The sequence below is a fragment of the Centropristis striata genome, chromosome 20, assembly GCF_030273125.1.
Source record: "Centropristis striata isolate RG_2023a ecotype Rhode Island chromosome 20, C.striata_1.0, whole genome shotgun sequence".
Taxonomy (NCBI): Eukaryota; Metazoa; Chordata; class Actinopteri; order Perciformes; family Serranidae; genus Centropristis; species Centropristis striata.
Window position 1 is genome coordinate 18840210 of NC_081536.1, and position 26205 is coordinate 18866414.

Genomic DNA, 26205 nt, shown 5'->3' on the forward strand with positions numbered 1-26205 from the left:
TTGCGGCCCTTGTGATGATATTTTGTGGCCCCCACCTTGATATGAAAGTTTAATGTGAGTTTTATATGAATGGCACTTACCGTGTTGTGTGTGGAAGGTCCCTTTAATTACTTTGTTTTTGGTAATTGAGTGTCTTTTTTAAATAAGTATGTGTCTTTTTTAAATAATTTTGTGTGTTTTTTTTATAATGGTGTCTTTTTTGGTAATTTTGTGTCTTTTTTTGTCATTTTGTGTCTTTTTTTTTTGGTCATTTTGTGTCTTTTTTAGTAATTTAGTTTTTTTCTGTCATTTTGTGTCTTTTTTTGGTCATTTTGATACTGCCTCCAACGGCCCCCAGGTAATTTGAGTTTGAGACCTCTGTCTTAAAGCCTCCTCCATCCATCACTGCGTCCTAGCCAGTGTAAACTAGTGGCTGGAGGTGTCGGACCTCTTCACCCTGTGACCCCAGCAGCGCCTCTAATCTGCACCGAGGAATGAGAGGCATTCTTCAGCTGCTCACAAGAGGAGCTGCAGCGGGAGGAGCGGAGGAGGAGGAGGAGGTGGGAGGGGAAGTTACGACGTAGTAGCGACTCAGTCAGTGAACCAAGTTTCCAGCTACTCAGCCATCACGGTCTGAAACTTTTTTTCTGAAATGCACGCACTCGGCGGCTGCGGACGGGATTTAAGGGGCGACAGAAGGCCGTGAACTCGGGTGTTGTTTTAGCGGAGGGGGCTCGGTCCGACCGGCCCGGAGCAGCTGAATATGGGTCAGACTGCTGTGTCTGCCGTGTCTCAGCCCGCGAGCGGTGAGTGAGTGAGTGAGTGAGTGTGTGTGCATGTGTGTGTACGTGCCTCCCTCTTGTGTCTCTCTCTCACACACATTTCGCTATCTTTTTGCTCAGGATGTCTTTCTGTTTCTTTACATTTCTGTCGGATAATTCGTCGCAAACTTCCTCACACTTCAACGCAAACAAAGCGCCCAAATGTTTCTCGCTAATAGGAAGTCGGCTCACTTAGATGCAGTCTGTTAAATTCATTTGAACGCTCTTGCATCAATACCCTCTATGTTTCTAATTTTATCGCTGGTTGTGACACCCAACTGTTGTAAAAGCGGTGAAATAAGCAGTGTTAGAGCAGACTGTGGTGTGTGAGAGGATTTGTTGTGTAACTAAAGAGTTGCATTGTTTCTGTTGAGTAAAGAACTGCACGGTTTAGTTAATGTGAGTTTATGTATTTAGCAACCAGTTTGACATGGGTCCAAATGAACAGCTTAGCATGTTTTCCTACAAGAGAACAGAGATTGACCTGAGGGCTATCTGAAGATTGTCTATATTTACATTTAACTCAGTCAGGATCCTATTAACCAACACAACATCATGTCAAGGGAGCCTCCTTATCTTGAGAAAGGAAATGCCATCACTAATAGTTTAGGTTTAACCATTGCAGAGCTTACATTTTAAGTTGAAGAGGTGCTGAGGCTCTCTCTAGGGCTGTAGCTAATGAGTACTTTCATTATCGATTAATTGATTTAACATTTGGTCTATTAAATGTCGTGGATGCAGTAATCATTTTGCCTTTTGTGTCACACTAACACAGTTTACAATAATACAAAAATACAGAAAGACAGCAAATTCTAATAATTAAAGGACTGAAGTGCTGTGTATTCAAAGGAATCGATACAATAATATGATATATATTGTTATTGTAAGCAAGGGGATACATTCTGATTTCAATGCTGTCATATCTGTGCAACTTTATGCTACTTCCTGATTGATTTCAACTGTAGACTTGTCGTTTCAGGTCTCTGTCACAGTTGTATTCATTTCTATTTGGGCATCCCTTCCATTTCTTAAACATAACACTCCAAAAACAAAATACAATACGCTATTAAAAAGAAACACAAACTTGAGTGACTGCAGTTTACGACCTGATGCAATAGAAAACCTGCAATTTAATACAAACCATGAATATAAACCCTGCTTTAGATAGCAGATTGTTGACAAAATAAAGAAAACGGCAACATTTATTGTCATCTTAAATAACCCTTTGCATATATTCAAGTCTCAGGAGGATAAACAGTATTCTTCCAAAAGATATTCCCCTATTGGTGTGCATATAGGACCAAAATCTCCCACGTGTTCAGGTTCAGTCGTCATATTAATGACTCCTTGTACTGTGGAAGTAGGGATAGGAATTTATAAGATTTTATAGATATCAATACTGATGTACGATTTCTGCCTATCTGTCTGATTCGTTACAGATTCCCTTATTAATTATTTTTTTCAGTGGAAAAAAGTAGGCCGACACAGGATTTAATTGATCTGAAAACAGTGTAGACAAGATGAGAGGATATTTGTGCAACATTTGTTTTCATTTAAACTCTTCTAAGCCTTTGTGAGGCTAATGTAAAAAAAATGTATTTGTTTGTTTGGGAGCATCAGATACATGGTATTTCTGGAATTTAAGCCCATGTTACATAGAAAGGTGTTTTAGCATATTGCACCCTTACTTGATAATATAATTTTACAGACATTACAAGCTGCACTGTTCCTCACATTTCTCTTCGCTAAATGAAGCCATCACTGTTTCTTCTCTCTGTTATGACTGCCTTTTATTACAAGCTGTCAGTGTAGACATGAGTAGGACATCATTGTTTTGCAATGCACAACTGTCAGAGAAACATGTCAACATCAATAGAAGGAATTGATGAGTGTGGAGGCACATGATTCAATACAATCTGAATCTGATTCATAATCCTTTTGAAGAAGATTGCTTTTTATAGAGCTACTAATTGAACCCTGGTGTCTGCTGATGTTTCTAGAATTAAGAAATTAACTTTAGTTATCAAAGAATTCCAATGCCAATTTCTGGCTGCATTTAAAGTTGTTGGACTGCACAATTAAACACTGATACTATAACCTGTTTGGCTTATTTGTTCGAAAAAAATTTGTCAAAAAGTAAGGTAACTGAAAGTACTATATGCAGAACAAAACTTAAGTATGGGTGCATCATGAGTTTTTCCGCTATCTGATGAAACTGCTACAAAAGTGACATAAAGCCTTAAAAGATAGGATATGAGACTACAATAGCACAGGAGTGTGAGAACGTGCTGTCCCTCCACACTTACACATAGTTTTTTTGCCATCTGTAGTCCTTTGTCTGTCCATGAGCCATAAAAGTAAACATTTCACATTTGTTCACATTTTTTATGGGAACGCTTTTAGGCAGTGAGGCACAGGAAGGGACGAAGGGCTCCGGATGAAAACAAAACTGGACCCTTTTTATGACACTGTCAGCATTTAAAGTAAAACCCAGACTGCTGTGTAGCACACTTAAGCCAACATGCATAGGAACCCGAGGCTATACTAATGATCTATATGCTCTGCATGGCTGCATTATGAGTTACATTATGATGCTTTAAATGCTGAATCCACAGTACTAAGAGCAGGAGAGGGAAGTGATCCTGTCAGGCTCTTATTAAAAGATCATTATCATAAAGCTGATATCCTCGAAGTCTTAATGAGTTATGACTGTACGTTAAAACACTGTAAAGCTGCAGTTTCCTGTTAGATTCCTTTTTGGTCTGTAACTCCTGACTTAATCCAACAGCGGGTCCTGTGAGTATCATGAGTTAAACAGTGCTGTGCTTCTCTGGCCTACATTGGAGAAAGGTTTGGAAGAAATGACCCAAGTGTTAAAACATCAGCTAATGCCCAGTGTCGCCCCTCCCTCCGCTCTCATCCAACACCTCTTTTTGCCTTATTTTCTTCTTCTTTCCATCCCCATTTCTGCCCTCCTCTTTTCCACATTTTCTTTCCACCTCTCCCCTTCTTTCTCCGTCTTCTCCTCTCTTTTGTCTCCCCTTCCATCCCTCTTCCTCTGTTCGTGACGTCTAGTTCTTCCCTCCCCGGTGACTTGCAGTGAAGGAAGGAAGCCTCTCCCTTTCCCCTCCTCCTCAACACATGTTCCTGCTATAACGTCTAAAAAAACATGCTGCCTTTGTCACAATGCATCGCCACTTTAACCCCAACATTACATCTTTTCTTTACATGTATTTAGCGAACCCTTTACGGTTCAATGACTAAATCTTGTGTGAGATTACTTTATTGAAATGTCTGCCTTTTCTCAAGTTGTGTTTCTGATTATCCCACTCATTTCCACAGCTGCTTTACATCCAAGTCCTGACTCACCCTTCTAGCATGACATTGGGAGTCATCTGTTTCAAAATAAAACGCCTCAGTATGAAATCCAGTGTGGACTCATGTAGTCGAGTCAGCAATTGTAATGTGTAATAACATCTCCGAGTTAACCTGAGGTGGATTTGAGCCACATTGCTGTGATTAAAAATCTGTAGTCAGTATTACTTTGCTTTTCTTGGACGACTTGTACTTGCCTAAAATGCAAGAATACTGTAAAACTGCAAGTGTTTGCAGTTCTAGTGGGCAATGAATGTGTTTATATTTTCATAATTAATCCAGGTTGGCATACTTACTGTTATATTAATGAACTGAGGCTTCGAATTTCTCTCATATCATCTTTTCTTGTTGCACCATCAATGAGGACATTCAGTTTAAAGTATGGGGTGAAGCTATATTGTATTCTTCAGCTGCCTGTTTACAGATAGTGGTTCATGCTGTCACTTCCTATGTTCTATTTTTGTTTTTATATGTCAGGTTGTTTGGGCATGTAGGGGTTGCTGTGGTTAAGGTTTGGTTCAGTTTAGGCATAAAAATGAATTCATTAGAGCAGGGGAAAGATTATGGCTGGGGTTAAAATAAGTACTAAGGTAAGGTTAGGTGAACTTTGTCATCATGGTTACAATAATACGCACATGGTTAAGGTTAGGAAAGGATCCTGGTCATACTTTAAAAAGAGCGCTGACTTTTGGTTTTAAACGAGAAAGAAACTGCTTTCTCTTGTGTTAAGGTCTGATATTTTGTTGACCCATCCTTGTACCTCACCCTCACTTGACCTCCTGATATTATATGAAACCTCCTATATAATAACATCACCTGGCTCCCGTCTTTGCCCCTTCCATAATAACTACACCATAACCTCAAATATAAGTCAACAATTCAGGCCTATCCTATTATGTCAAATTTATATTAGCCCTGCATGTCTGTAGAAACAGACATCATAAAAAACTGTAATCTACATACCCAACATTTTTCAAGTGCCCAATAGAGGGTTCAACATGCTATACATATTGATCTATATGTATTTTTCAACCTCTACTTACAAGCCCTATTGTCCTCTCTCTGCTTTGTGTACACACCCTGCAGTTGAGTCGAAATTTGCTTAATTTTTATCACGTGACTGTGGTCTCAGCTGAGTCATTCATAGCTTACTGGTTGAGCTGAGTAGAATTTAATGTTTTTTACAGGATCGGGTTAGTGCGAACAGTTTATTTTGGCAAAATGTTTAAATAGAACATGTAGAATAAAATAAAAAAAGCAAATAAAGTTAAATTAAATGTCACATACCAGTAATTGTTTTAATGCCCTGAAAAGTTATGTAACTGTACATTATAATAATGGTATGAGGTAGTGTTGCTCTTCTGTGAGATTTCTACAAATGAACAAACTCACTGTGAATGAATGCGCTGCATGTGTGTGTCATGTAGCAAAACATCCATTTCCTGTATTGTTACATGACACACAGCAGTCTAAAAAATACTGTCTGTCAGTTTTGGTTTAAACACTCATAATGAAAGAAAGGAGGCAGGTGTCTGTTGACGAAGATGACTTATGAAATCCATCTGTCATCTGTCAGTTCACTGTCTCCTCTCTCGCTTCATATTTTCTCCCTTCTCTAACGTCAACAACAGTTTTTCTTTCACTCCTCTCCACTGTTTCTCTTTCTTTTCTCTTTCTGTCTTCCCTTCTCTGCAATAAGTCCTTCCATTGTCCCTATTTGGTTCCCACTCGAGGTTTAATAGTTAGGCTAATGGCGATGATAATCGCTGTTACTGAGTTTCCCATCATTAGCTGCGCAAAGCAGCTGCTGAAATGCACCTATTGTTGCGATTTGATATCAACACAGGAACAGGAAATGAGTGTGTGTGTGTGTGTGTGGATGTACATGTGTGTGCGAGAGAGAGAATTAAATTGGTGTCTAGGGAGAGCATGTACTGGCCTCTGCACTACACTTTTCCATGTCTTTGCTCTTGGTTTTTGTGCCTTTTTAATTGCCCTGTTATGTATGCAAATGTTGTTTTGCTACATCCCTCGACAGTTAGGGTCATAAGGTGAGCAAAATAATACCTGCGAGCATTCATACCTGTATTAGTTTTGTGTCACACTGTGATTTTACACATACTTTAACAAAAGGAACATGCTGCAATACTATTAGAGCCCCACCAAATGCTTCAAACCTGACCATTACATTTGATATAGTACAGGATGCTCTTACTGAAACGATACATTGATCAGCCAGCAGTCATAGGCAGTTACAGTAGTGTTCAATATAATAGCAGTCCAATGTGACTAACCAGATTAATCCAGGTTTTTAGTATATTTTTATTGCTACATGGCAAACAAGGTACCAGTAGGTGCAGTAGATTCTCAGAAAACCAACAAGACCCAGCATTCGTGATATGCACGCTCTTAAGGCTGTGCTCTTAAGGCTGTCCATTTTGATGGTTGTCTTCCGTTTTCGGCCACGTGTCTCTGGTTTTGCTCTCCATTTTAAAGCATTGGAGATCATTTTAGCTGAACAGCCTATAACTATTTGCACCTCTTTATAAGTTTTCCCCTCTCCAATCAACTTTTTAATCAAAGTACGCTGTTCTTCTGAACAATGTCTTGAACGACCCATTTTTGTCAGGCTTTCAAAGAGATGTTCAACAAGTGCTGGCTTCATCCTTAAATAGGGGCCACCTGATTCACACCTGATTTTTCACAAAATTGATGACCTCACTGATTGAATGCACACTGCTATATTTTTTAACACACCCCTTTCAACTAATTGCCCAATTGCACAGCCTTAAGAGCTGCATAAGCTCTTATGCAGGGTCTTGTTGGTTTTCTGAGAATCTACTGCACCTACTGGTACCTTGTGCCATGTAGCAATAAAAAATATACTAAAAACCTGGATTAATCTGGTCACATTGGACTGCTATTATATTGAACACTACTGTATGTTCATTATTATCAGCTCATGTCTGTCAGTGAGGCACACTGAGCACCAGATGGTCGACAACATTGTGTATTGGCATCAGCAGCGTATTAGTGCCGGTAATAGCCAACCAATCAACAGGGTATTGAGTGTTTTCAATTGAGCTGACCGCTCCATCAGATGTGCCCAAAGAGAAAATATTACAGATGGGTTTTATAGAAGGATGCCTTTCATTTGTTGGCGTTCAGCTGTGTGCCTTTAAATTACCTGTCAAATACTGGTTTTGGTGCTGTTGGACAAATGGTTACCTTACTAGTAATCCCTTTATTGTTGAATGTGCTGAACATCTGGATCATCCGGCCAACTTTGCCTTGTGTGTTTTCATCTGTTTTTTAGCTGACTGCTGCTGCATAAGCCTTTTAAATAGAAAACATAGCACACTCAACCAATCTTTATTCAGTTTGTCAGTGGTTATTGAGGACATGAGCTTAGGGCAGTTGGTTTTTACATCGTCATGGTTTTTCATCAGCAGCAGCAACAGAAAACACCTGATTGCTCATCTGTGTCTTTTTTATTTTGGTGTGTTCGGAAGGTTTCTGGGGTTTCTCGAGTCAGAGAAGGAGGGGCTGGAATTAAAAGTTGTGTGTACGAATTCTGCCTTTAATTTGAGTGAATTAATTAAGTTATTTGAATGCACCTGTACATTAAAATAGCCACAAACAGCTGCAACAATAACTTGACATTCCTCTGAATTAATTTATTAATTTCAGGGTACAAATTATGAGACTCTGAGAGAAATTACTTAAACTTTCTATGCAGTGATTATAAGCTTTTGATCCCAGGCATGAGTGATTCAGCAGTGGCCGAATGTAGCTGGAAAAAAAAACTTCCTCTGCTTGAATCTAAGGGAATCACACCACCTCTCTTTCCTCTGTATGGTTCCGGCATGGCGCAGACACACATACACACATGCACATAAACACACACACCATCCGCACACTGTCTGCAGTCTTCCAGAGGGTTCACAGGACTTCTAATCTTTCAACAGGAAGAGGAGGAGTTGTGGAAGGACAGGGATCTAGCCAAGACACACACACACGGCAAATACTGTACAGAGTTAGAAATTACTTTCCTGCTGAACCATTAGAGCTGAGTGAAGTGATTGAGTGAATGTACAGGCCATTCACTCAATCCAAGGTCCGTGACAGTAAGCAATTATTGAGTGCGTACGTCTATAAGCATTGGGCAGTTCAACCAAGGAGGGGTCTTCTCAGATTGTGTTAGTTGAATAATCTTTAGGGGTGAAAACAGAACAACCTTTGCACAAGAAAAAGCTACAGAAAAGTCAGGATTTTTGTGACCAAGACTCATAGAAATATCTTTCTTTTTGTTTTGTCCTATCTTGTAAACATCTTGTTTGTGTAAAGAGGCAAAACTGGGCCCTAAATAGTGATTTGGACAAGATATCCTGATTCTAGTGTATCATGAGTTACCCTGTGATAATAACAGGGATAACAATGAAACTACTCAGTGTTTTGCAGTTTGAACTAGTGAAAAGAAGGCTTTGTTTGCTTGAAATTAATCTGGAACTGGTGTTAACACATTTAAGTCCAGTCCAGTCTAAAGCTGTAAACATAATACATTATGCTGTTTATTTATATGGTACAATGTGTATTAAAATACATAAACCTTCATCTATTGCATCTACAGAGCTGTAGTGCATGCTTTTATTTTTATCCTCATGCCAATCTGATTTTCGATGTTCTATTTTTGTATTTCTCATCTTGTATTTCTGCATGTGTGTCTTGCAGTTGATGGATTGGAGAAATCATCATCACTGGCCAGCTGTGACGTGGTGGTGGACAGCGCCGCCAATACCCAGAATGCCCCTGCATCACGGCAGCAGCGAGGCAAACTGTCATCTATCGGAAAACTGTTCAAACCCTGGAAGTGGAGGAAGAAGAAGACCAGCGACAAGTTCCAGGATCTCTCCAAAGGTAGTGTGTGTGTGTTTTAATTACATTTTACAAGCAAGTGATGATTTGCTCTCTTCTGTCAATCGCTACACAACATCATGGCTGGCATTTTAGGATTTATGCTGCAGGTTAAGTGTGAACAGGCATGGCGTTGCTCCCAGAGGAGCTTTAAAAGGAAAAGAGTGAACGTTTGTTCTCACTGATTTATCCCTGAAGTGTTGGCTGGGCAATAAATTAAAAAAAGCAGAGAGTCTTTGTCTTTATGGCTGCTAGGTAAAACCTTCCTCCATTATGTAAAATGTATTAAAATGTTTGAACCCAGTTATTTAATTTATTTGGAAGTGACAAAGAGGGACATTAAAATCTAAATGTGATTGTTTTGGAGCAGGGGTTTTGTATATATCACAATATAGCACGATTTAAAAATAAACAGTATATGAAATAACCACATCTCAAAGCTTATTTTTGTTTTTTTCTTCTTCTATGGTTTGAACAGCTTCATGATCAGAACCTAAAGCAGCATCCAAATTATATAAATATTGTCTGTAGCACAGATGGTTTTTAACATCGCAATAGAAATGATATAAAATAATATAAATGAAAGACACTTTTATATAATTTTTAAGACTGATTTCTTATGATCCCATTTTCAAGAGGTGTTGGTAAGAAAAATCGCAGTTTCTTTGCAGCGGGAATCAGGATGGCAGAATTGACTTAGTTCCTCATCTGTGTCAGGATATGTGGTGCTGTCACGTGCAGTGGCGATTTAGCAATCAGAAGAGGAACGCAGCTGTTGTGCAATGCTTTTGTAGAATTCTGTTTGAATTGGCTGCTGCAGCTAAAAGGCCTTCATCCTGTTAATGTTTCAGTTCTAGAGAGAAAAATCTCCACCAGACAAACGAGGGAGGAGCTCATCAAGAAAGGAGTTCTCATCCCTGACCAAGGTTTGTCTGATCATTCATTCACCTTCGTCAATTCATTTATTTCCACTTATCCAAGGTTCAAGGTTCAGCTTTATTGTCATTAAACAACACAGGAGTGCACAATAAATCTTTAGTGTCAGTTCTGATCTAAATTCTTACCAGACTAAGCAGTCAAGTCACCTTCACATTCCTACTTTAAAACCTGCCGTAGTCAATGCTCGGTAAGATATATACGACCCCTATTGTGGAACAGCGTTAAACAGCACTCAGATCAGTCTCTGTCAGTGTTTAAACAACAGCTTAAAGCATGCTTCTAGACAATCCAAAAACTTGTATTAGTTTATTCTAATGATTATTTAGGTTCATATAACTATGACATCTGTGCAAGTAAAACTGTCATCTACTAAGTTTATTTTATTTGACTGTTCAGAACAAAAATAGGGGAAAGCCCATTAGTCTTTTGGCCTCCCTTGCATATTCTATTTTCTATGTATTTATATTTATGTTGTCTTACTTGTTTTGTCTCTTGTAGAGGAAACGATCAGCAGTGAAAATCTGAATGGCCATGCCACACCAAGTGTGACATCAGAGGAGGTTAAAGTTGACATTGAGTCTCCAGAAACGGCGCAGGGGGAACAGGCCACGGCACCCGCTAGCACTGAGGACAAATCAGGTAACTGCTGAACAAGTCACTCTGTCAAACATGCTGTTAATTTGGGTTTATTAGAGTCCTAAGCTTTTGGATCTCTGGACTAGTTGTGGCTTTAGACTTGGGGAAAATCATTTTTCATGAGTATATTAAAACCTTCAACAAGAATTCAGTTTTTCAGGCTCCACAGGTTTTTATATCTTCTTTCCAGCCGCTCTGGGCCATGAGTTTCAATATTACACATGCCCCAGGCACAGCGTTTAACTGGAAATCCACAAAACCAGCCTGAAAGTAAATAAAATCTAAAAGGTTGCATAAGAATCTTAGGAGCAGAGCCATATATGGTCATCAGACCCTGGCCCAGTTGGACGCTACACTATGATTGGCCTATGATTGAGGGGCGGGACTTAGCTAAGGCTCAGTTGCGGCTGTTGGAGTAATGGTACAATTATTGCAGGGATACAACTTTGTGCATAAATTATACAAGATAAAAGGCACCTCAGAGATATTGATATTTCCACAATGTTTGTTGAATGAAGACATTGTCGTATCTACACAGAGAAGGAAAAAAATCAATATAAAGAATTACAAAGAGGCTCTTTCTCTCCAGTAATATCAAAGGTCATGGAAATATGTTACGCCTCAAGCATAAGAAAAGTTTTTTTCTCCAGGTTTACAGATTTTCTCTGGGACATGGAGACGTTCTGTATGTGGTCAGTAGAAAACAAAGCTTGTCTTATGTGCTAGAACTAATTGTTGCAGCTTTTTTTAGATGTTGTTTCCTCTAGGTCGAAGAATGCATTTGTATCAGCTTCAGTTTTCTGACATTAAATCCTCTGTGGGATCTCTGACAGGGTCTAATGTGTTCAAATAGATATTCCCATTATATCAGCCTGCAGCAGGCATTCACAGTCTGAAGAGCAGGAGCCCTCTCCTAATGCCTCCCTCTCCCTCAGGAGACACGCCACTGTTCTTCTGTCTGATGCAGCTTAAGTGTTGTGCTGTTCTCATCTCAACCCTGTTAGCATTGAACTCGGAGCCATTTGTTTGTTCATTGGTCAATAGTCAGACAGGCCCAGGCAACAAACACTGCAAGTACAGTAACAGAACACGCATGCCTTCACAGTGAAGGTTGCGGAAGGTCAAAGGGATAGTTGGGTTTATTGTGGTGGGGTTGCATACATTGCATCCATATTCAGTGTACTGCCTTCAGTAGATGGTGTTTGGCACACTACATAGGTTAGAGATGCATACAGGAGTACCACCACAGGACCTGAGTGATGTACTGCTGTGGACGGTGGAAGCAGTAAAATATATTTTAGTCACCTAAAAAGGCCATCTGTTTTTGACAAGGAACTGAAGGCATTAATTCAATCAGCACTTGCTTAAAGAGCCACCAGACTCCTTTGAAAACAACAGTAATTTTAACCTTGCAGTACACTGGAGTTGTTGGCTGACCGCTGCCTCAATTGTTATTGTTCGACTTTGGTGAATCCAAAGTAATGCTTTGAAACACCAAAGAAACAGAATAACGCAAACAAAACAGATGGAGGTAGTGGTAGACCAGCAACTCCCATGTTTTTATGAGGTAAAATTACTGTTTTTGTCAATGGAGTCTGGTGGCTTTGATGAGAGCAACGACAGCTTCAGTTCTCCTCTCATAAACTTTCATAAACATAGGGCTGCCTGACAACAGGGTAAAATGGTGAAAATATTTTAAATATAGTGTACACTACATTACTTAGCTTCTGTGTCAGTACTCTTGCCTGCTACTCGAAACTGCGGCCGCACCGAATGCCATCTACTGTAGGTAATACACTGACGTATGGATAAATACCTCAGATAGCGCAGATGCAAAACTTCCAAACTATCCGTTTAATATACACATTTAGTCTCTTTTTATATCTCAAGCTATATACATCCTTCATTTTGATACAGTCCCTTATAGAAGCTGCCCAAGACTTTTCAAATTAAACATCATCTCACATCATCATCTTTGTCCAACTCACCTTTTTTCTTTCAGCGTCTATTTCTTTGCTTATCTGCATGTCCTTCTGTTTGCACTGATGTGCATCTTAATATCTTGCTTTCAATCCCTGTTTTAACCTCTAAATACCTTCCTGCTTCCAATGATCTGCTCAGAGAGGTCCGAAACTAAGTCCCTCGCCCGGGGAAAGCAGGTGCGACCTCGAGACGCACAAGCTAAAAAACAGCAAAGTGCCACTCTGCCCGCCTCTTCCAAAGCGGCTAGTAACGCTGCAGCTACAACCAAGCACAGAGACGGTGCATCGGGGACTAAAAAGACTGCTAAAACCACAGGCAAGACAGGCTCATCCACTCAAGCTAAAGCTAACCTGCGAAGCACTAACAACACTAGTCGAGGGATTGGTAAGTCTGGCTATTTGGGACTGAAGCCAGTTTGCCTGTCAGTGTTTTTGCCTGCGTTCCTCCCTGCATGGAAAAAGTGCTTGTTTCACTGTTGGAAAGGAATGAAAACCCACTATCTGCACCAGTTATTCTAGTTTTAAAATTGTCATTAATTATTTATTTTCTTTTGTTTTTGATTTTATTGGATGAACAGATACAGATACTGACGTATCTGTACGATGTGGAAGAATTTAGTTTTAGCCTTAATTGTTGTTAATTATAATAACTCTTGTCTGCACCTGTTAGCCACTGCGTCATGTACTCTCCCCTGTGTATACGAAGTGTTAGTCACGTCAAGAAATAGTATTCCCCTGTCTTTCTCTGATGATAGTGTCCTTTCTTAGTTGGAAGGGATTTCCAGTGAAGTGAGTAACCATAGAGTTTGATATCTGTTTCTGAGAAAGAAGAAGTGAAAATGTATTTGTTTGAGCTCTGTAAATACCCTGTACAACTGTGTGAATGTGTGTATGAGCACGAGTGTGACTGAAGTCAGTATAGTATGGCCTTTATAAAATGAGCGCCGACAAGCTTGTATGATTTTGATTGATGGCATGATTGTAAGGCATGATCATCACCCGTAATCCCTGCATAGATTGTACTTCTGCGATTTACAGCATGGTGGAACTGAGCAGCACCGAGCCCAGAACAGTATCCTGCATGTGATGTCCATGTCTTTTCTGGAGGCCTCTGTGCATTTAATTTTGATTTATTGGGGAAGTGGGACAAAAGTTGTTTCAGTAGTGTGTTATTAACATTTTAAGTACATTCCTTCCCTCAGGCTGCTTTACACACAAAGACGCTTCACAAACATTTAAAGGACTACTTCACTACTTCTATATCTGTCCAAGTTTTAATGACGTAGCTAGAAATGCTTATTCTATTACTTAAATGGCTGCCAGCATGTTCTAATTTACAAATTAATTTTGGAATGTTTGTACAGTATATTGAAGATAAGAAACAAAATGATTGGCTTATTAGTTGAACAGCCAGCCACAAAGTAATGCACATTTTCAATTATTTACAAGAATATTTACAATTTCCTGGCATTTTATAGCCTAAACCATCAACAGATTAATTTGAAAAATAATATGTAATATTGGATAAAGTAATGAAAAAACCCTATTGTACATACTATAATTAAGCAGTTTTTTTCTGCTGCAGCATAGATATCTGCTCTTATAACCACTTGGCCTGTGTTCTTCTTTGAGTAAAAATCTGAAACAAAATAAAAAATGTTTAGTATTTATGTAGCATTTATATATATACAGAAGTGAGTTCACACCTACAAACAGTTTTTTTATGTAAGCTGCATGTCTGTGGGAGGAAACTGGAGCACCTGGAAGACCGAAAAAGTCTAATTTATCTCTTCTCTGCTTCTCTTACTCCTGCTTCTCTTCAGTCAAATCCTCCCAGCCAAAGAAGACAGGATTAACAACAAAAACCACCCCCGCCTCCACCTCCACCTCCACCCCTCGTTCTCGTGTGTCTAAGGACTCCGCAGCACAGACTGAGGGGACCGATTCAAGGACCAACCGGAAATCAAACACTCCCAACTCTTCCTCCGTACCTCAAAAGACCCCCGCAGAGACTCCTAGCCAGCCTGGGGAGTTAAAATCCTCGCCCCTTTCCTCAGATACCAAAACTGTCTCATCTAAAGCTTCAGGCAATGAACCAGAAGGAACTTCTCAACATGCTCTAGAGCCTAAATCTACTCCCAATGCCTCTGCTGTGGGCAAGGAGGCCCACAAGGGTCCTGAACCCTCTGTCCTGTCCCCTCACATCAACACTGATACAGAGGACACTTCCTTCACAGAGGGAGAGACTGGCAGCAGCTCTCAGGGGGGGAAACGGGGGAGAACGGGAGGGGAGGGAGGAGAAGGAGAGAAGGCAGGAGAAACAGAATCTACCAGGGAGAACAGCCCGAGGTAAATGTCTAGTATGATCATTACAGCGGGTAAAATGTACATGTCTCTTCTCATACTGCTAGAGTACATTACAAACAGTTGTCTTACTGTAATCACTTAGATACGTGCTGACAGAATGACTGATATTGAAATATGTATATGTATCATTTTCCTTTGACTTCAGTCCTAATCATCACAAACAAATATTCATTTATTTTCAATATTTTGACCCTTATAATGGTTTAACTACCTAATCCACAACTTGAATTATGTTCTAGATACTAAATTCTAAATGTCCCTGATTAACACAACATTGACTTTGATGCATTTTTTAAATTCAGTGTCAGGTTAAGAAGAGAAAAAGTTTGTTGTTACACAGTTGTTACCTGTAGAAGACAATAATGTCCCCCTCCGCAAAGTGCTATAAACATACTAAATATTGATAATATGTTCCACTTTAAGGGAGTTACCTTTTTTAACTGACATCAGTTCTGAAAGGTTGATATAAGAAAATGTATGATTTTATGCTGTGGTGGTTTTAATGGGTTTCGATTGGGGAAAAAATTGTCCTTAAGGGTCAGAGTGTCTCTAATTTGGATATATAGTTTATTATAGACTATAGGAGCTGAGGTTGAACTCACCATTGCTAAAATGTATGCCATATATGCAGCCAGAATGACTGAAGAAAACTCAAAATTAAAGCCAAAAATAAGTTCTTACCACTGGTGAGGCACAAGGATTAATTCAGTGTGTGCAATGAAGTAAATTATTATTATTATATATTTGTTGGAGACAGTTTTACAGGTACCAGGAATTCTCCAATTTCACAAATACGTGAGCTCACACCATCTTTCCTGTTTCCTGCAGGTCTGGGGAAGGCCAAGCTGAAAGGTCACAGGGCCTCAGTGTGAACACGGAGCATGCCGAGGTGACGGTGATCCCTGACAGGCCGAGAGACAGCCAAACAAGCGACTCTGACTCAGACGGACCAATCCTGTACCGCGATGAGACGGAAGATGAAGAGGAAGACGAGTACACAACCAGTATGGCATTAGTTTTATTAAACATCACACATTAATGGAGATCCACATGATCTGCACCTACACCTGCAGAAATCATACAAACAACCCATAGTGACATTGAGGGTGTCATGATAGTTGATATTTAGCATGCCAGATCCAGAAATTTCCCAACACATCTTTAGCTAAGGCTAACCTGGATTGTCAGTGGACGTAAACATGGCGTCATTACTGTGGCGACATCTCAGTTGGCCGTGCATGTTTTTTTTAAGGCCTGTGACTAATTCTTCCTGCTGCGTGTCTGTTCCAGGCGCTCTGGCCATTAAGATCCGCCGACGAGACACCCTGAACATCAAGCTGGGGAACCGACCCAGCAAGAGAGAACTGGAGGAGAAAAACATTCTGCCGCGCAGCTCCGAGACGGAGAGACATGAGCTCCGCCAGCAGATAGGCAGCAAACTAGTCAGGTACACACACACACACACACACGCACGCTCAGCATGCTGTGAAAATGTAGCTAGGTGTGAATTTTCATAGTAGAATTGGCTGAGCTGTAGGTAATAAAAGAAACTGTTAATTGTTTTTTCGTGTTGTTGTGGGCGGTGTACTGATACAAATGATGCACAGTAAAAATCTGTGCTGAAGTTCAGTTTGGCCTTTTTTTCTACCAGATGAGGCAGAAAAACAACAACAAAAAGGTGTCAAATAAAAAGGCTGTGTGAAGTTGTTTCTCTGAAGTCAGTCTGAAGTTTAAATCATATCTTATCTGCTCCTTGTAGAAAAGTATGTGAACAAAGATTTCTGCTTTCAGGCGCCTGAGCCAAAGACCCACCACAGAGGAGCTGGAACAGAGAAACATCCTTAAGCGTAAGTCTCTGAAATGCACTATTAAGGCTGAGGCATGAGATGATGCACAATTATCATGATATTTACAAGCTGAAATAGTAACATCACATGTTTTATAGCTATGGTAATATTATGACAAATCGATATGGTGGCAGGGGAATGTGTGTGCAGTTGCGGCATCGAACAAACTTCAAATGTAAAGCATGCTGGCAGTGCTGCACGACTTTCTCTGATACATAGTGTAATTGTGTTCACATGCCAGTGAAATATTTAGTAACACCAGGTAGAGATAAGCACTGATTTAATATGCAACATTGGTCTTGTCGCTGAAGCTTGAAATTAGCGAGCGGCATCCCGTGATAGAATTTACTCCGAAAATTGCTTCTGTAGTTTCCTGCAGTACGACTTCACATTTCAAAGATCTATTGGGTAATTATAGTTGATAAAACTAGGAAAAAGTGTTAATTTTGTTAACGAAATCTATGATGAAATATAAAAATAGTAAATAAGAAGAAGACCAGACTGAAATATACTAAAAACGTTTAAACTCCCACCTTGTCTCTGTCTCTCTCACACAAACACAGTCCTGACAATTGTGCTTAAAGTTTGTGGTTCAGCTTTGGGTGGAAGCTGCACCAAGAATCAAGAATCAATTCAACCGAACTAAATAAGGCAGGTGTGAAAACACCTGCAAATAGAGGGTGAACAGAGGAAGAGCAGCCGTGGGCAGTATGAAAAAAAAAAAAAAATGAGCATTACAGGTCTACTCTAAATAGATTGTCTAATAGTCAATAAAACGTGTGTGTCAGGCAGTACTTAAATCACCCTGCTGGCTTGTGGCTCGCTTTCTCTGCCAGTTTTGTATTTCTGAGACCTTAAAGAAGCAATTACGCTTTGTGTTTTATATTTTGACAGTCATTTTGCTAATGGCTTTACTGAACTGGTTTAGACCGATTTTCTCCTACTAAAGACTGAGTAAATATGCTTAATGCTAAGCAGAAAAACCAGCCCACAATCACCAGTTTTGTATCCAGTGAATACAGCACAGGAAATTAAAATTCAAACCAAGGTATCTTTAAATACATAGAGGAACAACTATGACACATTTCAAATTGAATTGTAACATAACCCCACAGTATAATATCACAATATAAAAATGTATTTCCAAACAAGGTTTCTTATAGTTAATCATCTTGTGTTATCCATTAATGGACACTTACACTTCTATGAAGAAACTAAACATATTAAACATACTGTACTTGAAAGACTGCATCACAGATTTAACACCATTATTCATTCTGTCTCTAGAGCAACTTAAAGGACATGATTTCCCCTTTCGCTCTTATTTTTGTGAAGGCAATCACACCGCTCCACCGCCGTGGACACGCTTTAATATGGCAAATCGCATCTTGCAGTTATAAGTAGAAGCAGAAGCTCGCTGCAGACACAGTAGGTGTGAAATGACTCTGTCGGTTTCTCTGCATGCAGAAAAGAATGAAGCAGAGGAGCAAGAAGCCAAGCAAGAGATTAAAAGGAGACTCTCCAGAAAGGTACAGTAAACACCAACCACACACAAACATAAGAGAGAACAGAGAGGGCACAGTGAGTCTATATTTAGCTGCTAATATGTTTTGCTCCACCTTATGAGTCACATTAGAAGACAGAAAAGATGCTATGTGCGGATAGATCAGGCCATCTAGTGGACACAGATGGAACAAACACTTGTTGTTTAGCCGAGAAGATTTCTGTCTCTCACGCTTGTCATTATAGATACCTTTTGCTTCATGGATAACTTTAAATAATAATAATAAAATAAACAAGCATATAGGCATACGCAGTATGTCAGACTTAAAACTAGAAGGAAAAAATATTGTGATGTTGGTTTATATTCTTTATTTCCCTCTTCTTTCTGTGCTTGTGTAGCTGAGTGTGAGGCCTACAGTGGCAGAGCTCGTCGCCCGCAGGATCCTGCGTTTTAATGAGTATGTGGAGGTAACGGACGCCAAGGATTATGACCGGCGGGCGGACAAACCCTGGACACGGCTTACTCCAGCTGACAAGGTGCTACATTTAATTCATCACAATGGAAAATATTTTAAAATCTTTTTAGTGTTGACTACTTTTTTCCCCATTAACCTGTTAAAAGCTTATATTACATACCCAGTACATTTTTTAACACTTTCAGCACACTTCAAATCAGCAAAGGTACCAGGATACCTGAATATTTCACCTATATATGATTGTTGGATAGGTAATTCCAAAACCTTGAGCATTAATATGATGCTATAACAGCCTCCTCTCTGTTGTCGAGGCTTTCCACAAAATGTTGCCTGCAGGGATTTTCTTCCCATTGAGCCACAAGAGCATTAGTGAAGTCTGGCACTGCTGTTGGACAATAAAGTCTGGCTTGCAGTCGGTGTTCCAGTTCATTCCGAAGGTGGTGCATGCATGCAGTTGATGTTAGGAGCTCTGCGGAGGATTTTCAAGTTCTTTCATTTACAACTCGGGAAAACTCTATTTTTATAGACCTTGCTGTGCACAGGGTCACATGATAAACAACCCCAGATCGAAAGTCCACACTATAAACTTTTGACCATATAGTGTATTTGTCGTTTTTCTCACATTATGTGAGATGATACAGAAAGAATATAAGCACATGCATGCACCAGATCTATTGTACGAATGTCTGCCATATAGAAGAAAGGCCATAAGGGTGTTGGGTGGCTGTTTTCTATGTCATGCCTGCCCTCTGCTGTTCATAATTGGAACTACACAGCACGCAAAAATCAAAGCCAATACCCTTAATTTCCTGCATTACCAAACTGCGTGCATCTCATGTTGCTTATTTGATAGTTCCTCGCTTGAACTGCAAGTTAAACAGGTAACAGGCCACAGAGATAAATCACTGCTGCTCTTCCTGTGATAACTGTGTGCAGTCTTTCTTACTATAGTACAGTGCATATGAACACAGTCATGAACTCAATCTATCAAAAGTCTCTACAGCTGTAAAGGCTGATGGACAGCTGATCCAGGTGTGATCATAAATTGACATCCCTTCATGTGACACACTTTTCTTCTCTCCTTGCATGGTTTCTTTGTCTCTTCATGCATAGCTAGGAAAAGGATAGGAAAAGACACAAGTAAGGGAAACATGAACGCATGGGACACACCTACTGAGTGTAAGAGGGCGGCACAAATGCTGTATATGGAAAGAAACAGAGAGAGACTTTACATTACCTGAAAGATTTTTGCAGCCAGTCAAATGCAACCAAGAGTTTGTTTCTTACTTTCTGAATACAACAATTCTATATATATATATATTTTTTTTTTTTTAATGTTGTTTGATAACAATGGACAAACATTGACAAAACCATGCCCTAAGAGAAAAAAGATCAGTGCATGCTTGCTGCTGTGTCATTATAGCGTGAAAATATGTATTGTGGTAAGTTTTCTTCAGTAAAGTCTGCAGCTGTGCAGGTTTATGGAAAATATTCATAAAGAGATCAAAAAGTCCCAATGAGACGCCACAGAGTGGATGTGATTAGAGTAGAAAACAAACTGCATAATCACTGTGTTTTAATGATGTGTGTGTGATTGGGGAGCAGGTGGCCTTCCTGCTAGGTGCATTTTTATCAGTGTCTGTGTGTGTGTGTGTGTCTGTGTGTGTGTCTGTGTGTGTGTGTTGTGTTCTCCCCCTCAGGCTGCTATCCGTAAGGAGCTGAACGAGTTTAAGAGCCGAGAGATGGAGGTTCATGAAGACAGCAAACAGTTCACCAGGTACTCAAGGGGTCGATGACTTCTACCATTTAGCCAACTCTGGCTATAACTCACGCTTCATTAGTAATTTATCACCATAAATCCTGCTGTTTATTAGCTCACATGAATCAATAATTATAGTACTCTGATCCTCCAAAGCCATTTCTACTAACATTAAAGTAATGATATACAAGCCTGGGTTGACTACAGTTCATTAGCTTCAGGCATTGATTGTCAATAAAATTCAGGTCCACTCTCTCATATGTTATTAGATCTGTGTGCCATTGTTTTATACTGATGTACAGAGTGCAGATAGATTAAAGGGATAGTTCTGATTATTAGAAGTGGGGTTGTATGAGGTACTTATCATAGTTGGCACGCACCAAATTTGGAAAAACAGGCATGAGAACACACACAGAAGCTAACTAATGTATTGCTGTGGTCAGGGTCTGCAGCAAAACAGATGTTAGCCACCTAAAAAACAGTTTAAGTGTATAATATATTTACAGTATTTTCACTGCTTAACCTTGCTGTCAGACAGCCCTTTCCGATGGGGAAGTGAGGCAGTTATGCTCTCCTGAACAACACCACATTTCTCTCACAAAACCAGTCATTTTAGCTCACAGAAGACAGGTCTACTGCTGCTGCAATGGTTTAGTTTATTTGTAGTAGCGTGACAGTACAAGTGCAAGACAGGGTTGTGGTCTCCTGGCGTCTCACAACAGACAAAACATACAAGTTAATAAGAACAGATAGAATGTGACACAATACATTTATTGCTGTGGATATAAAGGACATTTTATTTTATAGTATTTATTTATTATGTATAATAACAATTTAGATGATGATTTAAAAAAAAGCCTTTGAAAAGCTGTGAATCTTTGGTTTAGATACCTTGAAAGTGCTTGAAATGAACATAAATGGTCATTTTAAGGATAAAGTATGAAAACTTACATGTTCTTTGTAGAAACAAATTTGAGTGCAACCCTAAATGACAATATGCATGTGTGACAGCAAAGTGATTGCAGCTAGAGGGGAAAATGTGATTTCTATTGATTATAATTTGTAGGTTTTCTATTGCACGGTGCCTGTCTGTAATATGTTTTCACAATCTAAGCCTGTGTGTTTGGATTTTTCAGATTCCATCGGCCCTAAACACTCTCACTGCCAGCTGGACGTCAGCACCACAAGCTCTCTGATCCACCGCTCCCAGCAGTCTCCCGGCCCTCCAGACCCTCAGTACACAGCTCAGTCCATTTGGGATCCTCTTGCACCTGATGACATGTATTTCTGTCTCTAGTGACAGCTGAAGGTGTGTCTTAAGGCCTCGGCCATCCATGGACACCAGTGAAGCATTTGCACATATCTATAGTCAGAACAGTTGTGTGCGTAGTGCGCTCTGAGAAGATTATTTATTTTAGAAGGCCAGAACCTGTTGGTTAATGATGTTTTTTGTTTGTTTGTTTTGGTTCCCTTCAGGCCTCGTCATGAGAGCCTCCGGGGAGGAAAAATGAGCAAAATTACCCTCTTAGTAATGAATGTGGCTCAGTTTTACTTAAGAGATTGTGTTCTTGCCAAGGTATGCCTTGTCATAACCTGCCAAATGGCCATATATGGGCATCCTCCTAGGACAGGAAGTGGGAGTGATTGGATAGCAGCGTGCTGATGTCAGCACCGATGTCACAGATCAGAGGGGAGGAGAGGCAGTTTGTTCTGCTCCGATGTGCCTCTCGGAGCCGAATCTGAAATACTGCAGCTCAGTATGAGACATATTTAAAGTAAATTGCCACTAGAGGGCAATATATCATAAGAGTTATAGGCTAGGAGGATGAGGTTGTGTATGTAGATGAAGAATAATCTGCCAGTGTTATATTTATGACTGCTTTAGCTTGGGGATCGGTGGGCACCTGAGGCTCTAATAGAAGTGCAATGGAAATCACTCAAATTCTAGCCAATCCCTCAACACTCCTCCTGATGAAACACGATGACCGTTCATCTTCACATATCTTGTGTTGAGTTATTAAGTGCAATCCTCTGATCACAAAGTGCTGGACTTGCTGTCTGGAGGATTTCGACTTTGTAGGTTTTTGGCTGGAGCTCTTACTCAGAGTGCCAAAGAAAAAGCAGGGATTTGATTGTATGTTGGTCTTCTGATTTTTAAGTTTTGATTTTGTTTGGAGGCGTATGTGTATAGAGTTTCACAGCTGAAGCAATCAACAGTCCTCTCGAACAAGACGAGAGGTACTTTATTTTTAATTTCCTTGAACATGCAATTTTATCTCTCTGCCTGTGAGGAGAGACTTCCTGACAAGTGGTCCTTTTGCACCTCGCCCTAACATGCACATTGACTCCCCTTGGTAAAAATCTCTTTTGAACCTGAGAATTTAAAGGAATTCTTCAACTCTTGGAAATAAACTAAGGCTGAAAAAATGTATTTACTCAGCTCAAACTCAATCTGCAGCTATATTTGTTATCTATTAGTAATTTCAGTGATTTTTTTAAAGGAAAAAAATTGCTGAGCTGGTGGTGCTTTATGCTGTTTTTATCCTAAAAGACATTAAACTGAAAACAATTAAAATCAAAGTTGATTATGTCAACTATGTGAAGTTATTAAGGACATTTTCTATTATATTGTTACATTTGTGCACTTATTCACTTTCTTGCTGAGTGTTAGAATGAGAAAGTCAATACCACCAGCTGGCGATTAGCTTAGCTTAGTTTAGCTTAGCATAGACACAGGGCGCAGGGGAAACTGTTAGCCTGGCTCTTTATATTTCTGTTTTTATACACATTAAAAGACAAGGTGTTTATTAAGAGGTGCTGGTAGACTTTTTTATCCATTGAACAGAGCCAGGGTCGCTATTTCCCCTTGTTTCCAGTCTTTATGCTAAACTAAGCTAAATTCCTGTTGCTTTATAAATAGCCCAAAGTCATGAGTTGTATCAGTCTTCTAATCTAGCTCTCAAAAAATGAGAAACAATAACCACGAACTAAAACAAGAGTATTTTCCAAATGGTTGAACTTTTTCTTCTTCTTCTTCTTCTTCTTCATTTCTTTAGTATTTCAAGGCAAAACTAAAATATCGTTTGTTATGTAACCATGATTCCAAAACACTTGGGAGTCTAAGCAGCACATAGTGTGTCTTATCTGATTTTATATTCCAATTCTTTTTTGGATTACATTTGGCATTTTGTGCACTCTTGGAAAGCTGTTTTAGTCTGGATTTATTTTTATTTTAGCAGATTAAATACAAATTGGCTGCAGAACAAATTAAGGTCACTCAAGAGGAGGTGAATGTTAGACATGTATACATTTAGAAACAAAGAAATTAAGTGTGTGTGAAGATTTACAGTTTCTAAGCATCGTAGCTGAGGTGGTCATTTCAATCATTATCACCTTTATGCATTTATAGATTTTCTGCTTCAGAGTGCTCTAAAGACTCAAATGTATGTTAATGAAAAATGTAAAAGGGCATCCATTAATAATGATTTAGTTTTGTGTGAATGCCAGAACGTTTCACTGAGCAATCAGAAAAGGAAAGTCAGAGGTGAAATGTAGAAGGACAGAGAACTTGCACTTATTGCTTTCTAAAATATTTTAGGACTTATATTAGAAGCTGGTACAGAAAAACATGCTGTGGCCATTCTTATAAAAACTAAACAACAGCATATTTTTCTTCCCGGCATATTTGGGCTCTACAGGAGATGTTGGCTAGAAAATGATTGACAGATTGAGCTTGCTGACGTCCAAAGGCTTGTGTTCTCATAACGGACCTCCAACCTCCACAACACTTGTCATTCTTTCAGCTAGTAACTGAAAAGGACAGATTTCTTCTTTCTGCTTCTGAATGTGCGTAGGTTGTAACATAAAATTGATGTACAGCGATAGAAAAGAGAACCAACAGTATTCATTCATGTCAATGTCTATGTTGTTATATATATTGATTATTTTGTACATAATGTATATCAAGCATGTGCATACATTGAAATCAATTTTATTACCAATATGATAAATTAGAACTTTGATGTGACTGTTTTAAGCTCTGATTTTAGGTGTCTTCTTTTATATTTATATATATATATATCCCCAAACAATAATACTGAAGTGCACAGCTCAGTCCTGCTGTTTCTCGGCAGCATATTGACCACACTATATCAAATAACTAACGTCTTCACCAAACTGACTGGACAACACATAATGCAGGTAGTGATAAATCTCTCACACCTTATTTCATATTCTGTTCCACCTTCACTCTGGCTAGACTCAGCAGGTGCAGTGCAGTAGCCATTTCATGGATGGAGACTCAGTTTAAAAGCAATTTATAATCCTTTCTGGACCTCACTTGTGATTTATTTCCTCAGATGACCATAGGTCCCCTTGCACAAACTAGAAAACACCAAACAGGATGTGACTTGAAATTGAAACTACATCAGGGGCAGTACGTAATCCAGTTGCACTTTATAAGTAAGTAAAAATGAGTCTGATTGGTTGCACATAGTAGGAAATTAGCTTTTCTGAAGGTTAACGTAAAGCAACAAATACTATAATAAAACATTATAAATTAAAAGTCTTACCTGGTGGAACAGCTTCGACATAGATATGCTGCTTTCATCTCCATAAAGACAAGTTAATCTCTAAATCATGACTGGTAAAAAATGTAGTCAAAAATACATGTTTTTTTCTCATAGCTGGCACAAGAATAGCTGGAAATAATGTTGAAAGCTTAAGAAATATGTGTGAGGTTTTTCTTTTCTGCAACACTGGTGCATCATTACATATTTTAGTCCAAAATTAGCTATAGCTTCTAGACAATGCACTTGAGTGTGAAGGAGCCTTGACAGTTGATGTTATGTAATTAACCAGTCAGTATTAATCACAAAGAGCGAGTCCTGTAAAAAAAAAACCTTTTATGGCTGCAGTCTGTTTCATCTCATCTTGTGCGGAACTGTAAATTCAACACAGTGAACCTTCTGAGACCCAAAGAAAGCGTAAAACATCCCATATTAATTTGCATAGCTGGTAATGTTGAATCCAAGTATCAAATAATCAATTTCCCCTCATTAGATTTCAAAATATATTTCTCTAGAATTCTAATTGAGTTTGTTTAAAACAGTCACAGACACTCTGGCGTCCACCAGTTCATGAAAATGTTTACATTTGTAATGGTGCTTGAGACCTCCTCTATCACTCCCACAAATCAGATTACACCCAATAAAATCAGAGAGCCATAACCAGACTGCTGCTGCTGTTGACCGAAAGCCTTTAATCTTCAACATGTAACCTTTCGTTGATTGTGTGAAATTCACAGTAAGGTATCATGATTTGCTGGGGATTCGCAAGTGTCAGTCAATCGCACTATGAAACCCATAAATGCATCGACAGTCACTGAATTGCATTGATATTTTTAATTAATCTTTGAAGTCATAGGATTGTGTCTTATATCCCAACAGCTACTGTTACGTCCAAATGTATATTGTTTTTGTATATAAAGAATCATGGAAAACCATCTGTTTTGTCACCCTGTTTTTTTTCTTCTTGAATGGTCACTATTAATGTAAAACTGAAGTTATTAAGCACAAACATGAGCATATTGGACAGGAATGCACAAAT

At 39.2% G+C, this 26205-nt stretch overlaps 1 protein-coding gene across 2 annotated transcripts; it reads left to right on the forward strand.

Moving 5' to 3' along the window:
- Positions 1 to 575: 575 nt before the first annotated feature.
- phactr2 (phosphatase and actin regulator 2) lies at positions 576 to 24742 on the forward strand. Of its 2 annotated transcripts, XM_059358814.1 has the most exons (13): positions 576 to 785; positions 8907 to 9092; positions 9941 to 10015; positions 10527 to 10667; positions 12786 to 13031; positions 14470 to 14995; positions 15842 to 16017; positions 16304 to 16460; positions 16805 to 16860; positions 18328 to 18389; positions 18763 to 18900; positions 20540 to 20616; positions 21735 to 24742. In XM_059358814.1, exons 1-13 carry the CDS (start codon positions 743 to 745, stop codon positions 21748 to 21750), a joined length of 1899 nt encoding a protein of 632 aa, XP_059214797.1. In that variant the 5' UTR covers positions 576 to 742; the 3' UTR covers positions 21751 to 24742. The 2 variants fall into 2 exon arrangements, with proteins under 2 accessions (XP_059214797.1, XP_059214798.1); XM_059358815.1 differs by lacking the exon at positions 12786 to 13031.
- Positions 24743 to 26205: the final 1463 nt, after the last annotated feature.